This window comes from Quercus suber, unplaced genomic scaffold (genome assembly GCF_002906115.3).
Source record: "Quercus suber isolate HL8 unplaced genomic scaffold, Cork oak 2.0 scaffold_643, whole genome shotgun sequence".
Lineage (NCBI taxonomy): Eukaryota > Viridiplantae > Streptophyta > Magnoliopsida > Fagales > Fagaceae > Quercus > Quercus suber.
The window spans coordinates 48,108-59,558 of record NW_027070084.1 but is presented as its reverse complement, the minus strand read 5'-3'; the positions used below and the strand labels follow the sequence as shown (position 1 = coordinate 59,558).

The following is an 11,451-nucleotide window of genomic DNA, read 5'->3' as shown; positions in this document are numbered from 1 at the left end:
TATATAACCGGTGCGAGTTAAGAGTTCTATGAATTCAAGAGAACCATTTTTCTTGCATCAGCAAATGATTAAATCCATTTTTATACCCAAGTTTATTTAGCACATGCCCATATTGGAGAGGGGAAGTCATGTTCTAAAATTTCTATTTCGTTCATTATTAAATCCATTCTTATACCTGGGTTTATTAAGTATGTGTGTTTAGTAGTTAGTTTGTTTCTCAAAAAATAAAGTGGATGTTGTCCCACATCGCTTGAGTGTAACTCTTTCCTATTGCTTAAAACCCCACTCTACTACTATAAGAGTTAGACCCTTTTGTAGTGATACTACTATAAAGTATACTTGTATTTAGAAAAAAAGAAAATTTGAGATTTAAAAAAATTATAGATAAAAGTTAAAAAGCACAAATTTTGCTTAGAAGCTAGTTACAATCACACAATATAACGAATTTCTTTGGAAAAAAAGAAAAGAAAATAAAAAAAGAATACAGTGGATTTCATCTAATATATTGTGATAAATATTTGCATCTTGTCAAATTAGGTATATTCTTGTTTTCTTTTTGTTTACAAGTTATTTTATTTCTTCTCACAAAAAAAAAAAAAAAACTATTTTATTTTTCTTCACTCTTCTCAACTTTGACTAGTGAGTTAATGGCAAAACTACAATTTGCCACCAAAGGTACGTTGGATAAGGCCCGGTGTTACGTAGTTACCGACTAGAGAGCCTACAACTTATTGAAGTATGAAAATTTTATCAGAATTGTTTAAAAAAAAAAAAGTATTTCAGTTTTGTAGCTCTACTTACTAAGATGCTTACACAACACATCCCTGTACGTTTCCTCCATTTCTTTGAGATAATTTTATATTTCAACCTATTTTGGATATCCTATTCATCTTTCGTTGTTAATGTGAACATTGGTTTATTATTTAATATTTTGATTTTGTTACATATGTTTCAAAATTCCATTAGGTGGTGAATTGGATGACAAGCCAGCAATGATGTGTTAAAACAATTGGACTAACTATTCCTTCAATCTACTTAGACAAGCGGTTGGAGGATGACAAAGAGTATGGCCTTCACCTATTCAAACCTGATGTGGATGCTTGCATAAAGTGGCTAGACACAAAGGAAACTCACTCGGTTGTTAACACATCATTTGGAAGCTTGGCATCCCTAGGAGAAGAGCAGATGGATGAGCTAACAAGGGGCCTAAAAAATAGCAATTGCCACTTCTTGTGGGTTGTTGGAGAAAGTGAGCAGAAAAAACTTCCTCCTAATTTTTTAGAGAAAATATTGGAGAATGGACTAGTTGTGAGTTGGTGCCCTCAATTAGAAGTATTGGCTCATAAGGCCATTGAGTGCTTCATGACTCATTGTAGATGGAACTCAACCCTTGAGGCATTGAGCTTGGGAGTGCCAATGGTTGCAATGCCACAATGGACGGATCAACCAACTAATGCAAAGTTCATTGTGGATGTGTGGAAGGTAGGGGTTAGGATTAAATTGGATGAAAGAGGCATTGCTACCAAAGAAGAAATAGAGCTATGTATAAGGGAAGTAATAGAGGGAGAAAGAGGGAAACAGATGAAAATGAATTCAGTAAGATGGAAAGAATTGGCTAAAGAAGCAGTGGATAAAGGTGAAAGTTCTGATAAAAACATAGAGGAGTTTGTGGCAAAACCCGTAATCTTGAAGTTAATGTAAGTAGTAGTTCAACAACTCTTCATTCAAAGAATGGTCAAGAAACTTTTTTTTTTTTTTTTTTGATATCACTGTTGGAAGATTTGTTGCAGTGATCCCAGGCGTTATCAAGTTTTTAGAATTTTACTTTTACCAAACATTACCCATACGATTTCTGTAGGAGGAATACAATATTATTTATCTGACAAGCAATACCTAATTTTCCTTTTACATTGAATAGATTCTTCTTGTGCAACAAGAAATAAAAACCCTAAACTAAGTTTAAGTAAAAAATTTCATACAACAATAGTAAATAATTTACTATATAATAGATAATGATAACTAATAATGAATTATCTTGTAACTATTTCAAAATATAAAAACTCATAGAAGAAAATTGTAAAATTTTATGTATTTGCGTATTTTTTTCTTCTTTGTTCAATAACTCGATATATTCAAGTTATTTTTTTATTAAATTTTGTTTAATTTTAATTTCTTAATGACCCCCTAAAAAAAATTTATGGAGTAGGCACTAAGTAAAATTCCATAAATATCCCGGTGACGCCAATGGATGGCACATGACCCCTAAAGTTTAAGACACTCTTGTATCAAGTGATATGGCTAAAACAACTACAATCAACATTACCCTATTTATTTATTTGACATAAGTGTATTTGCTAAAATAAAGTATACTTTTGTCCCTTAAAATTTGAGATTTAAAAAAAAAAAAAATTGGCCATTTATGTTTCAAAATTTTCATTTTCACATTTTATATTTTATTTAGTTTTCATATTGGTTTTGTTCTCCATTTCATATATTCATTTTTAAAATGCTCTCTCTCTCTCTCTCTCTCATTAGGAAATGAAGAAAAACGGCCAATATTTGGGTTGTTGGTGTCCAGATCTAGAATTTTGTGACATGGGTTGTCATTGCTTAGATCACCATCAGGATCCAAATCACGACGTAACACGGCCCAGCTCATTACAATCCAATTCATCAACATTTGAAGTTGCCACCAGGCCCACCACTAAACTAACACTACTGTCCCACTTCCACCATTTTTTTTTTTTTTTGCTTCTCTTCTAGTGTGTTGTGTGTTGATTCTAATGGTGGGTTTTGAAGTAGATACTAAACATTTTAGCTATGAGTTTTTGGCTTTGTTTAGTTGCTAGGGAAAGTGATGAATGGATAAAGAAAGTTAAAATCAATTATTTATGTATTTAATTGAATGGATTTTGTCTAAGGTGGGTTTGGCTTGATTGGGTTCAAAGAGGAAATATATGCAGTAATTGGTTGGGTTGAGTGTTTTTTTTTTTCTTGTGTATTTGGTTGCATTAAATCAGTGTAAAGACAAAAGAGAAATTTTGTAACGATAGAAATTTTTTGTTGAATTTATGAAGTTGATATTTTGATGATAAATTCTGCATTGAAATTTTGTATTAAGATGTCAATTTTTTCAAGATTGTTACAAATATTCTTTAAAACGGAATCCAAAATAAGAACGTCCAATAGATTCAATAAAAGTTCAGATTTACTTTAGACAATATGAGCTATTTTTTTTTTTTTTTAAATTGTAGAAAAAAATGTTTGTTTTCATTAGTTGAATTTTTAAATTTTAAAAGTTAAAAAGAAAAAAATGATGTCATTGTTGGACACTTAACAACAAACCTCCAAATTGACAAAACAGAAGTTAGAGTATTAAAATGAATTAAAAAAAAAAAAGGATTGATTTGAATTTTAGGTAATGTAAGCGGGTGTAAATTGTAAATATTTTGGATTTTTAAATATTTTTTGATGTGATATATTTTAATTAATGTATAATAAAAATTGGTCTCGATATATATATATATATATATATAAACTTGGTTGCACTAATATAAGTTATCCATTCCCATCCCCACAAAAAAAAAAAAAATCCTTTAACTAACATGCTTACCAATTTCCATTCATCCATAATTCCCTGCTTCTAAGCTTTTAAAAGTAATTTTTATCAAAAAAACCTTTTGAAAGTAATGAACTATATAATATAGTCTTATAATTAACAAATAAAGCCTTAATATTTTAACAAATTAAAAAATTAAATCTCAGCCATTTAAATGGAACAACATTATGTTTGTGGTTAAATATAAGATGAAGGTTCGCTCTTAAAATCAAGAGTTTTTCTTCTTTCTTTCTTTCTTTTTTTAAATAAATTTTTTTATAAAACTTTTAAAGTTACAATGTTTGATTTGTTACCCCATTAAATAAAAGTGTTTTCAATTTCATTTTCGAAAAAAAAAAACCAAAAATTGTGGTCCAACAAGAAGTCAATTCACTCTATAGCCCCCCTTGAATGGTTGTTTACGTGTATTAAAATCATTATTGAGCATTTATGTTGCACTGATTGAAGATAAAAATTTCTAACAAGAAGAGCCCACATTTGTCTGTCATTTCCCATTTACCTTTTGAGATACTTAATGGAGTGAAAAATCATTACATGTTGAATTGAAATCAATATATACATATATATATATATATATATACACACCCACACACACACCACTATCTCCTGTAATTTTAGTTCATGAATTCTTCAACCTCAAACTTCCAAAGAGAGAGTCATAGGGCGTTATTAGAAAAGAAAATGGACAGAGAAACACATATCCTATTATTTGCTTACCCTGTACAAGGTCACATTAACCCAATGCTCCAATTCTCAAAGCGCTTAGCCTCAAAGGGTCTTAGAGTAACATTTGTCACTACCACCTCTATTGGCAATTCCTTGCAAGCCCTTCCTTGCCATTCTATCAATGTTGAGATCATCTCTGATGGATCCGAGGAAGCCGAAGATGCGGAGAGTATAGATGCAGCTCTCGAACGTTACAAGCTACATGTCTCACAAAGCTTACCAAAGCTCATTGAGAAACATTATAGCTCCAGATATCCTCCAAAGGTTTTGTTGTATGACTCAGTTATGCCATGGGCTTTAGAAATTGCAAGGAAAATTGGGATTGATGGGGTTCCATTTTTCACTCAGTCTTGTGTGGTTAATGCCATTTATTATCATGCAAATCATGGAGCAATTCAAATGCCCATAGAAGAAGGGGCTTCAATATCATTGCCCTCGATACCATCACTAGGGATCGATGATCTACCTTCATTTCTTTGTGATAAGGGCTTGTACCCAGCTTTGCTAAAGCTCGTATTGAATCAATTCTCGAATTTTCAGGAAGCGAATTGGCTCTTGTGCAACACTTTCAACGAGTTGGAGAATGAGGTAAGTTAAGATATCAATTCATATATATTGAGGATAATAAGTTACAATATTTTACATTCTTAAAGTTTGTGAAAATTTTGATTTTCTCCTAAAGTTTCAAAATTGGGTTACATTTTGTTTGAAATTAGTCGCCTTCATTTCACTGTGATGAGATCAATGCTATTGCTAGGTATCAACAACACTACTATTTTATTCTATCTCTTCTTCTTGTTTTTCCTTCTTTTCTTTTTATTTATTTTTTTATTTTTTTTATTTTTGTGTGTGTGTGTGTGTTTGGGGGGGGGGTGGGGGGTTGTTGGGTGAGTGAGTACCAACTAGTCTATTATGTTAATATCGTTTAGTGATAGCTACCAGTCAATTGGGTTCATCCCAAAAAACAAAAATTACTAGTCAATTGTGTAATATTGGGAAAAGCTTTCCCAAACGGACCAAACCCTATAAATATATCAAAACCATTCCAATTATATTTGAAAAAAAAATAATTTTCAAAAAACTATTGTTTACTTGTCATGAATTGGCTTGAACAGCTCAAGTTGAATATATTTAAAAATTTTATATAGAAAAAAGAATGTAGTTTAAATTATTAGCAACCAAGTTCAAGTATTAATAAGTACTTTTACGCTAAATTAAATCATATTTATTATTTGATCTATAAATTAATCAAATGATAAGACACTCTTGTATCATTTGATCTAGAAGGCAACACTGGTTGTTGTTGTTTTAGCCATATCACTTTTTTTTTTTCCTCTCTTTCGTATAAAAAGAAAAGTGATATGGCTAAAACAATAGCAATCAGCATTGCCTTATTTATTTATTGACATAAGTGTATTTGTTAGAATAAAGTATACTTTTTGCTCTTAAAGTTTGAGATTTTTTTTTTGGGCTATTTATGTTTCAATATTTTCATTTTTACATTTTATATTTTATTTAGATTTCATACTGGCCCTTCAAGAGTTTTTAAATTTTTTTTATTATTATTTTAAGGTCACAAGATTTGATTTGTTACCCCATTAAATAAAAGTTTTTTAAATTTCATTTTCAAAAAATAAATAAATAAATAAATAAATTTGGTTCAACAAGAAGTCTATACACTCAATACAATAGTATATATAGCACCCGTTGAATTGTTGTTTTCGCGCATGCAAGTCACTATTGATCACTTGCATTGCACTGACTGTAGACAAGGATACATCATACAAGAAGAGCCCACATTTGTCTGTCATTTCTTCTTTATCTTTTCAGATACGAGTGGAAAATCCTTATCACAATGAATTGAAATCAATACATAAACACTATTATCTAGGAGTGTGCAGCCAACCCACCAAAACCGACTTGACTCAATCCAACCTGTCAGGTTGGGTCGGTTTTTAAGGCTTGATGGTTTGGGTTACAATTTTTTTTTTTTTTTTTTGATAGCGGGTTGGGCTAAGTTTGGGTCATAAAATTCCAAACCAGCCAAACCAAACTCAACTCACCCATATATTTAATATATATATATAATTAAAATATATTATATAATTAATAAAATTTTTTAAATAACTAGCTAGCTTTTCCTATCCTATATAAAAGCCAATTAGTTTACACAAACCGTAGTAAATTACTATTATTGTTTAGTCATTAGTATTGTTTTCTTTTAAGGAGTTACATTGATACTAATCTTTGAGTTTTTTTTTTAATATATTTATATTTATATTTTTTTCTACTCAATTTAATAATAATAATAAAAAATTTGTTCAACCCGACCCACTCCGACTAATGTGGGTTGGGTTGGACTTATGTAATAGGTTGGGTTGTGTTAGATTTTGTTTGACCCACCATGGAGGGGTTGGGTCAAAAAATTCTCTTAACCCGACCTGATCTGACCCATGCACACCCCTTATTATCTCCTATAATTTTAGTTTATGAATTCTTCAACCTCAAACTTCCATAGAAAGAGTCATAGCGCATTGGAATAGAAAATGGAGAGAGAAACTCATATCCTAGTACTTACTTTCGCTGTACAAGGTCACATAAACCCGATGCTCCAATTCTCAAAGCGCTTAGCCTTAAAGGGTCTTAGAGTAACATTTATCACTACCACCGCTATTGGCAATTCCATACCAGCCCTTCCTAGCCATTCTATCAATGTTGAGATCATCTCTGATGGATTCAGAGAGTATAGATGCAGCTCTCGAACGATACAGGCTACATGTTTCACAAAGCTTATTGAGAAACATAATAGATCCAAATATCCTCCAAAGCTTATGGTGTATGACTCAGGTATGCCATGGGCTTTAGAAATTGCAAGGCAATTTGGCATTGATGCTGCTCCATTTTTCACTCAGTCTTGTGTAATTAATGCCTTATATTACCATGCGAATCGTGGAGCAATTCAGATGCCCTTAGAAGAAGGGGCTTCAATAGCATTGCCCTCGGTACCATCACCAGGGGTCGATGATCTACCTTCATTTTTTTTTATGATAAGGGCTTGTACCCATCTTTGCTAAAGCTCGTACTGAATCAATTCTCGAATTTCCTTGAAGCAAATTGCCTCTTTTGCAACACTTTCGACGAGTTGGAGGATGAGGTAGGTTAAGCTATCAATTCATGTATATTCAGGACTAAGTTACAATTTTTTTACAGTATTTTACATTCTTAAAGTTTGAGGTAATGCTGATTTTTTCTCCTTAACATTCAAAATTTGGATAATTTATGTTTGAGAAGTGTTTCAATTACAGCCACTTGTATTGTTATCTTTGTACAACTACGAGTCTATATATTCTGTCTCTTCTTCTTGTACTTTTTTTGTTTTGTTTTGTTTTTTTTTTTTTTTTTTTTGTTTTTGTGTGTGGGGCTGTGAGTGAGTGAGAAACAACTAGTCTATTATGTTAATATCATTTAGTGATAACTACAAGTCAATTGTGTAATATCGGAAAAAGCTTTCCTAAATGGGCCAAACCCTATAAATATATCAAAACCATTCCAATTATATTTGAAAAAAGAATTTTCAAAAACTTATTGTTTACTTATCATGAATTGGCTTGATTAGCTCAAGTAGAATATAGTTCAAAATTATATATATATATATATAAAATGTATTATAAACCGGTTTAAACATTATTATTATTTTCGCGTGTATTCTAATAAGTATGACTGTTTACTCAAAAAAAAGTTCAAGTATTAATAAGTACTTTTACACTAAATTAAATCATATTTATCATTTGATCTACAAATTAATCAAACCACTTTTTTTTTTGCTAAATAATTAATCAAAGCACCGAATCCCTATATATCACGTTTCCACATTGTTTAGATATCATATAAACAGTTCCCCCCTCCCCCTCCCTTTTTGGATAAGTATCATATATACATGTCTACCCAAAAATTATATATATATATATATATATATTTTTTTTAGAAAAACCAAAAAGTATTTATAAATGTTAGAATATTGAATTGGCTGGTGATATGAAAGAATGAAAAGAAATAATAATGAAAGAGTGGGCTAAAAATTACTAACAATGTAACTTCCTTCGATTCTAAAATTACCTTTTTTAGGGCAATAGATACAATTGAGTATATAATTATTTAATTTAAAACTATANTCGGAAAAAGCTTTCCTAAATGGGCCATACCCTATAAATATATCAAAACCATTCCAATTATATTTGAAAAAAGAATTTTCAAACACTTATTGTTTACTTATCATGAATTGGCTTGATTAGCTCAAGTAGAATATAGTTCAAAATTATATATATATATATATAAAATGTATTATAAACCCGGTTTAAACATTATTATTATTTTCGCGTGTATTCTAATAAGTATGACTGTTTACTCAAAAAAAAGTTCAAGTATTAATAAGTACTTTTACACTAAATTAAATCATATTTATCATTTGATCTACAAATTAATCAAACCACTTTTTTTTTTGCTAAATAATTAATCAAAGCACCGAATCCCTATATATCACGTTTCCACATTGTTTAGATATCATATAAACAGTTCCCCCCTCCCCCTCCCTTTTTGGATAAGTATCATATATACATGTCTACCCAAAAATTATATATATATATATATATATATTTTTTTTTAGAAAAACCAAAAAGTATTTATAAATGTTAGAATATTGAATTGGCTGGTGATATGAAAGAATGAAAAGAAATAATAATGAAAGAGTGGGCTAAAAATTACTAACAATGTAACTTCCTTCGATTCTAAAATTACCTTTTTTAGGGCAATAGATACAATTGAGTATATAATTATTTTAATTTAAAACTATTAATAATTTAAATATTTTATTTTATTTAATGTATATGTTCTAATTTGTATATTATTATTGCTATCACAAGTTTAACTAATCAATACACAACGAAAAAAAAAAAAAAAAAATACTATATCTACCTTTGCTTAGTATTTGATTATTCTTATTTGTTTTGTGAAAGTTATGATATATAAAAAAAAATAATTAAAAAAAATTACATTTGAAAGATAGATTTTTATATTTAATTGAATTATTTTAGTTTATTTTTATATTTATACTAATTTAATAAAATTATTTATATTTTAATAATTATTAAATTAATTATATAGTCATCACAGTTTAACCTCGATCTGACCTTAAAAACCTTGAACATTTTTTCTTTTATAGTTCATTGAACGATTTGGGTTTGAAAACCATGATTATAATAAGTGATGTCAACTGAACTTTTATGTAGTTAAAAAATACCCTCATTAACGAAGGGTAGTTTCATTTAGAAATAGGATCACAAATATCAAATAAAATTTTCATTTTGAATTCAAAATGAAAATTCCTAAAAATTTAGAATTTTTTTCCCTTCACGTTCAAAAAAGAAATTACAGTTACTGCTTATCTTTAAAGTTTATTATTTTTATTTGTTTGAAATATAAAAATACATATTTCTAAATTATAATAGATACAAATTATTAATTTTTACAGAAAAAAAAAGAAAGAAAAAAAAGAAAGAAAAAGAGTCTCTCTAAGCACCTGCGTAAGCGCGTGCTTAGAGGCTAGTATTATTATAGTAAGATACAATGCCTGAAATTTCATAGCCAAAACATAGTGAAGACAAGGCAAAAACAAAATGATACTTTGGATTTCTTTTCTAAAAAAGAAAAAAGAAGAAGAAGAATGTGGTGGATTTCAATTAATACACTTTGATAAATATTAGCATCTTGTCAAATTACTTATATTCCTGTATTCTTTTAGTGTATTAGCTATTTTATGTCTTCACTCTTCTCTACCTTGACTTAGTGAGTTATTGGCAAGGATAGAATTTGCCACTTCTGTGTTATTTACTTACTACCTACAGAGCCTACAACTCATTGAAGTATGATTTTTTTATAAGAGAAGTATTTCAGTTTTGTAGCTTTGCTTACTAATATGCTTACACAACACATCCTTGTACTTAATTTTCCTCCACTTGAGATAATTTATAATTTTATTTATATTTCAGCCTACTCTTAATATCCCCTTCATCTTCCGCTCCATTGTTAATCAGTGAACATTGATTTATTGATTATTATTCTGATTTTGTTACATATGTTTCAAAATTCCATTAGGTGGTGAATTGGATGACAAACCAACAATGGCCGGTTAAAACAATTGGACCAGCTATTCCATCAATCTACTTAGACAAGCGGTTGGAGGATGACAAGGAATATGGTGTTCACATATTCAAACCTGATGTGGATGCTTGCACGAAGTGGCTAGACACAAAGGAAACAGACTCAGTTGTTTATACATCATTTGGAAGCTTGGCATCCTTGGGAGAAGAGCAGATGGATGAGCTAACAAGGGGCCTAAAGAATAGCAATTGCTACTTCTTGTGGGTTGTCAGAGAAACTGAACAGAAAAAACTTCCTCCTAATTTTTTACAAGAAACATCAGAGAAAGGACTAGTTGTGAGTTGGTGTCCTCAGTTAGAAGTATTGGCTCATAAGGCCGTTGGGTGCTTCATGACTCATTGTGGATGGAACTCAACCCTTGAAGCATTAAGCTTAGGAGTGCCAATGGTTGCAATGCCAATATGGACGGATCAACCAACTAATGCAAAGTTCATTGTGGATGTGTGGAAGGTAGGGGTAAGGATTAAATTGGATGAAAGAGGCATAGCTACCAAAGAAGAAATAGAGCTGTGTATAAAGGAAGTAATAGAAGGAGAAAGAGGGAAAGAGATGAAAATGAATTCAGTAAGATGGAAAGAATTGGCTAAAGAAGCAGTGGATGAAGGTGGAAGTTCTGATAAAAATATAGAGGAGTTTGTGGCAAAACTTGTGCAATCTTAAAGTTAATGTAAGCAGCAATTCAGCAACTCTTCATTCAAATAATGGTCAAGGAAAAAAAATTTGCAATATCACTATTGGAGGTTTTGTTGTAGTGATACCAAGCGTTAACAAGTTGGAGGAATTTGATTTTTTATCAAAACATTACCCATGTGATTTCTCTAGAAGGAGTACAATATTATTTATCTAGCAAGCAATACCAAATTTTCATTTTACAATGAATAGATTCTTCT

The 11,451-nt window shown here is 30.2% G+C and overlaps 2 protein-coding genes across 2 annotated transcripts; both read left to right on the top strand.

Annotated features, from left to right (window-relative positions):
- Positions 1–973: 973 nt before the first annotated feature.
- LOC112019350 (mogroside IE synthase-like) lies at positions 974–1,701 on the top strand. The gene has a single exon (XM_065765609.1). It carries the CDS (start codon positions 1,186–1,188, stop codon positions 1,699–1,701), a length of 516 nt encoding a protein of 171 aa, XP_065621681.1. The 5' UTR covers positions 974–1,185.
- Positions 1,702–4,061: 2,360 nt separating this feature from the next.
- LOC112010511 (mogroside IE synthase) lies at positions 4,062–11,407 on the top strand. The gene is made up of 2 exons (XM_065765612.1): positions 4,062–4,933; positions 10,496–11,407. The coding sequence occupies exons 1-2, from the start codon at positions 4,241–4,243 to the stop codon at positions 11,219–11,221; spliced, it is 1,419 nt and encodes a 472-aa protein (XP_065621684.1). The 5' UTR covers positions 4,062–4,240; the 3' UTR covers positions 11,222–11,407.
- Positions 11,408–11,451: the final 44 nt, after the last annotated feature.